At 39.8% G+C, this 5,120-nt stretch overlaps 1 protein-coding gene across 1 annotated transcript in view; it reads left to right on the top strand.

Annotated features, from left to right (window-relative positions):
- LOC119428895 (DNA-binding protein SATB2) overlaps positions 1 to 5,120 on the top strand; it is a 28,048-nt gene continuing 22,928 nt past the window's right edge. The window contains exons 1-2 of the mRNA XM_037696589.1: positions 1 to 123; positions 4,075 to 4,320. Coding sequence (XP_037552517.1) covers positions 4,119 to 4,320 — 202 coding nt within the window. The 5' untranslated portion in view covers positions 1 to 123; positions 4,075 to 4,118. The remainder of the gene's footprint in view (positions 124 to 4,074; positions 4,321 to 5,120) is intronic.

Raw genomic sequence — 5,120 nt, 5'->3', positions numbered from 1 at the left:
TCTTCGTCTCTCCTGTCCTGAACATCTCCGTCTGCTGCTCAGGAGCCTCAGGAAGTTCTCTCAGGCTGGATCCGCTCGTGTTCACCAATGGATGGAGCCTGTCGCCCGGAGACTTCTTGACCAGTGAGTCACAACTTCTGCTCCATAAAAACTGAACCTTCTAAATCTGGATCTTCTAATCATTCGTGATGAAGCCCGACCAGGACATTATTAAAAATACATTTAATTCTTTAGGTTTTACAGTTAAGTGTTCATTCTATATTAGTATTTTTTATTAAACAGCCCTTTGTCTGACTCCGTTGTTTAATTTAAATATAGAAAATAATTTATTTATTAGATGGACATCAAAAGAAAATGATGTGAACGTTTGATTTGTCTAAAGATGAACAAACTCTGGAGATAATGCAGAAAATAAAAGATACATTTCATTAAACTGGATTAAAAAGTTTATTTCACCATGTTCAGTTTTTCATTAATTTAAGGAAAAGACGCAGTTTGAACCTAAATTAAAACAGAATAAAACAAACGAGTTTATTGAAATTATAACTGCGAGCGACCGTGGGAAATATTCTGCTGCGTTTTAATTTAAACATTTTTTAACAGACGAGTAAAATTTAAAACTTCCCGTTTCAGAAAAATGTAACTTCAGTTTTAGTGTCAATCATTTCAGAAAGTGAAACTCATAAATGATAAAGATTCAATACAGAGTGAAATATTTCAGACTTTATTTCTTGTAACTTTAATAATTATAAGTTACAAAAAAAAAAAAAGAAATAATAATAAATCACTTTCTGAAATGATTGACAGAAAATATGGAATTTTTCACAATATTCTAACATTTTTAGACGCATTCATCAATGTTTTATTAAAATAATTCAGTCTGATAACTGATTTATTAATTTTTTTAACCATTTGAGAACCAATAAAAAGTCTCCACGACCTGTTTTTTGGCCGGGACCCACACCTTGAAGATCCTCTCTAATAATAATAATAATAATTTTTATTAATAAGAAGTTTTATTAATAATAATAATAATAAGTTTTAATAATAAGATTAAGTTTTATTATTATTAATAATAATAATAATAAGTTAATAATAAGCTTTATTATTAATAATAATAAGTTTTAATAATAATAGCAAGTTTTATTAATAATAATAATAATAATAATATCAAGTTTTCAGAGCTTAAAGTTAAGAAGTTTGATTAAAACTGACCTGTGCAGTTTTATTTTTACATGTTTTAATCTTTTAATTGAACCTCCACTTTAGCTCTGGTTAACATTTTTAGCTTCGTCAGGTTCAGCTCATAAAATTAATAAGTTTGATTGAAGCGCTTCGGTGCTTTATTAGACACATTGTTAGCCTAATAATTATTAGCCCCAGCTGTGTTGTTGTTGGCCACAGGCGCCTCTGGGTGAAGCTTCGAGGCTTCAATCAACAAAACGGTGACAAATGACGAGCAAGTGTCGGCGCCGAATTTTACACAGCTCAACAAAACATCCGTTAACCTGAAAATATTGTTTATTAACAGATAAGTATTTGTTAATAATCAAGATGAAGCTAAATGTCGATATTTTTGAATGGATTTCGCCGTACGGTTAATTAAAGCGCTGCCATCAGGTTAAACAATAAAGCTTTTGGTGTTTAATGGTGGCGTGCCTTTAGCTGATAAAGTAGCTAAAGCTTTGAAACAAGTTCTACCTCAGTGATGATGAATGTGGAAAAAATGTACTTTTTAAATTTAAGAAGATCTGAAGGGCAAACCAGAAAAAACTTGTTTAGGTTTATTATTATTTAATATTAATAAAAAGGTTCAACCTGGCAGCAGTTTTAATGTGAAAATCTTAATTATTTCTATTTCAAAGCACCTTTCAAAGCTAAAATATTAAATTATCTTAAAAATCTGCTTTATCGCCCGTTTTGGGGCTGAGCTGAAGGATCTAAGTTTTGTCTGCTGGTAAATATTAATTTTTGCTGATGGTAACCGGCTGTTGGGTGAAACTAAAGCACGAGGAGTTTTTACAGAAGCGCTGGTTCCAGATCAGCCGAAGGTCTGCTCCTGCCTCTGAAGGACCTCTGACAGGCCCAGAACCCCCCAGACCTGGACCAGTCGAGCTCACACGGAGCTCCTAACGAGACAAGTGTCGATCCAGACACGGGCAAAATAAACGTGACAACGTGCACGTTTATGTGCACATTAATTTAATGTGTTCAAACAAACGATCAAAGATGGAATATTAAATGTTAGTTCCAGTTAAAAAAAAATAACTTTTTTTACGATGTTTGTAAAAAAAAAAAGAAATCTGCAGGTTTTGTATAAAAATAATAAAACATCCTCTAAAGAGTTTTCAGAATATTTTCTGTCATTTAGTTTTAATTTTAGTCCATTTGTTCTGACATGAATCGGTTGTTAAAACATGTTTGTTTAAGAGGTCAAAGGTCACGGGGTGGGGGGTAAATCTTCATGCTCTGCTCCCTCAGACACCACAACCATTTAGTTTTTTTATTTCCACGTTGACGTCTCATTAATGGCTTCATGACTGCTCCAGTTGGAGGGACACGTCTAACCGAGGTGGGGGGGGGAGCGTTATGATCCATTATCCCAAATATTCAGAAAATGTGTTTATCAGAAGCAGCTGGGGGTGGAGGGCATGAAACCAGAACGGGTTCTGTGAGGACGTTCAGGTCTTCTCCCTCAGGTGGCTTTAGGCTTCGGGTCGTTTGGTCCTGATGGAGGATCCAAACCCTCGGCTGTAACGTGCACGCACCGCAGCAGAGCACGCCTGCCGTTCAACTAAAACACCGTCAGATGATTTAATCAAGCGACGCGTGCGGCGGTGTCAGCTGCTTCCCAGGAGCCCAACTCAACCGACATGTGCACGTTGTGAGCGTGATGACCTGAAAAACTAGAGAGGTACCGACGTCCATTTTGGTGTGCGGCTGCATGTCGGCGCACGAAAGGTCGCTGTCGAAAATTAGGTTGGTTCAAAATCCAAGATGGCCACCACCGTAAATATGTAAACTGTAAACTTTGATCATTTGAGACGACCGTGGTCACTCGATTTTGATTAAAAGTAATCTTCTTCTCTCTTCTTTCTTCTTTCATCTTCCTTTCTTCTTTCTTCTTCCTTCTTTCATCTTTCGTCTTCCTTTCTTCTTTCTTCTTCCTTCTTTCATCTTTCGTCTTCCTTTCTTCTTTCTTCTTCTCTCTTCTTTCTTCTTTCATCTTCCTTTCTTCTTTCTTCTCCCTTCTTTCTTCTTCCGGCTTTTCCCTCTCCAGGGGTCTCCACAGCGAGTCCTCTCTCCATCTACCTCCATGTCCTCTCTAACTGCATCCATATATCTCCTCTTGGTCTTTTGTTCATTTGATTAAAAGTAAAGTTTCTTTAAATAATCGGGATGGCCAAACTTTAATCTTGGCCACCATGAGCCCCCCTCCCGCTCCACCCCTGGCGGTGGATAAAATGTCTCCCTCCTCTCTCCAGGATCCGTCACTCTGACGAGGAGCGGTTTCACTCCAGACACGCGATGACGTCATTTTCTTCTTCAGCTGTCGTGAGAAGTTTCCACCAAACGGAGGATGATCAGCTCTTACGTCAAACCAGAGGCGATAAGAAATAATTCACTTTAAAAAAGCATCTCGAGGGCCAGATGTTAACTGGGGCCACATCTGGCCCTCGGACCTTGAGTTTGACACGTGTACCTCCTACCGTGTCTTCCAGCAAAAACATTTAGGTTTAAATGAAGGTGATGAAGGTGATGAAGGTGATGAAGCTGCGTTTGAATCTTTTCAGTGAAGTTCAAAGTAACGACACAAACCGCACGTTTAGACGACGGCACTTCAGACTTTGTTTGTGACCGAGCGCGTCACGGTGGCGTGCACGTCTCAAACGCCCTCACGTCTGTCACTGCAACCTGCCGAGCTCCAAACACTCGATAATAAACAGGTTGGTGTTTAGTCTGCGCGGCCGCCGGCTCCTCGTCCTGTAAATAAAGACGGGGGGTGAAGACGGTTTGTTTGAGGCGTTGCTGCATCAACGTTTTACAAAACACTTTGTTTGTTTTAAATCTCAGACTGTCACTCCACACTGGGCGCTCCCCCGGAGGCGTGCAGAGGGATGGAGCTGAGCGGAGGAGGAGGAGGAGCGGAGAGCCCCGGGCGCCCGGACAGGGCCAGCCCTGAGGAGAGAGGGGCCGGGGGGGCGAGCCCGGCCTCCGGCGGCCCCCCGCAGTGCAAGCTGAGCCGCCTGGAGGTGAACGGCAGCCCGGCGAACCCAACGGTCCGACAGAACGGCAGCACGCCGCTCAGACCGCCAGCAGGTGAGGACTCGACTAAAAACAGCCGAAGCTGCTCCAAACAGCTAAAGATGCAGAACTTAAACACAGAAGTTTGTCCTCAACTCGTAGCATAAATTAAAAACACGTTTAAACATCGACGAATCACCTGAAATATATTTACCGAAGTTAAACGAGTTTCTTTTACCCAAAAGTCCAATTTAGGAGAAAAAACAACAAAAGAACACAAATAAACCTGAAAAACTGTGATTTCTTATTTTTAAGTTTTAAATCACAGCCAACTGATCAAAAACACACTTTAGTTATTTTTTTACAACAAAAATATAAATTAATTGTGTTAAAGTTACATTTACTAATAAGGCAGGTTTATAAACAAATAAAAAATAAAATAAAACCAGCAGGTAAAGGAGGAACTTGATGGTTTCAAAGATCTGATGAATTTAAACTGTCAGCCGGTGGAAAGAAGTTCTTAGAGACAATTTAAAAGACTGCATTTAGGCTTATTGTGACATTGGGGGTGGGGGGTCCCCAGGTGAGATGTTGCCTTACAAAATAAAATAAAACTTAACTGTGATCGAGCTGCGGCCAAAACAAGAAAACTGTGCAGGAAAAACATTTAAATCCAAAGTAGCAACCGAGACAAAAGAAGTACAATAAAAGCTGAATGTATAAGGCCCCGCCCACACTCACCTGTTCCTACTTCCTGTCAGGTGTTGTGACTTCCTGTCAGGCATCGTGACTTCCTGTCCAGTGTTGTGACTTTTTGTGACTTCCTGCCAGGTGTTGTAACTTCCTGTCAGGTGTCCTGACTTCCTGTCAGGTGT

Source organism: Nematolebias whitei, chromosome 23 (assembly GCF_014905685.2).
Source record: "Nematolebias whitei isolate Nwh7 chromosome 23, NemWhi1, whole genome shotgun sequence".
In the NCBI taxonomy this organism is placed as follows: domain Eukaryota; kingdom Metazoa; phylum Chordata; class Actinopteri; order Cyprinodontiformes; family Rivulidae; genus Nematolebias; species Nematolebias whitei.
This window is presented reverse-complemented; position numbering and strand designations above follow the sequence as displayed.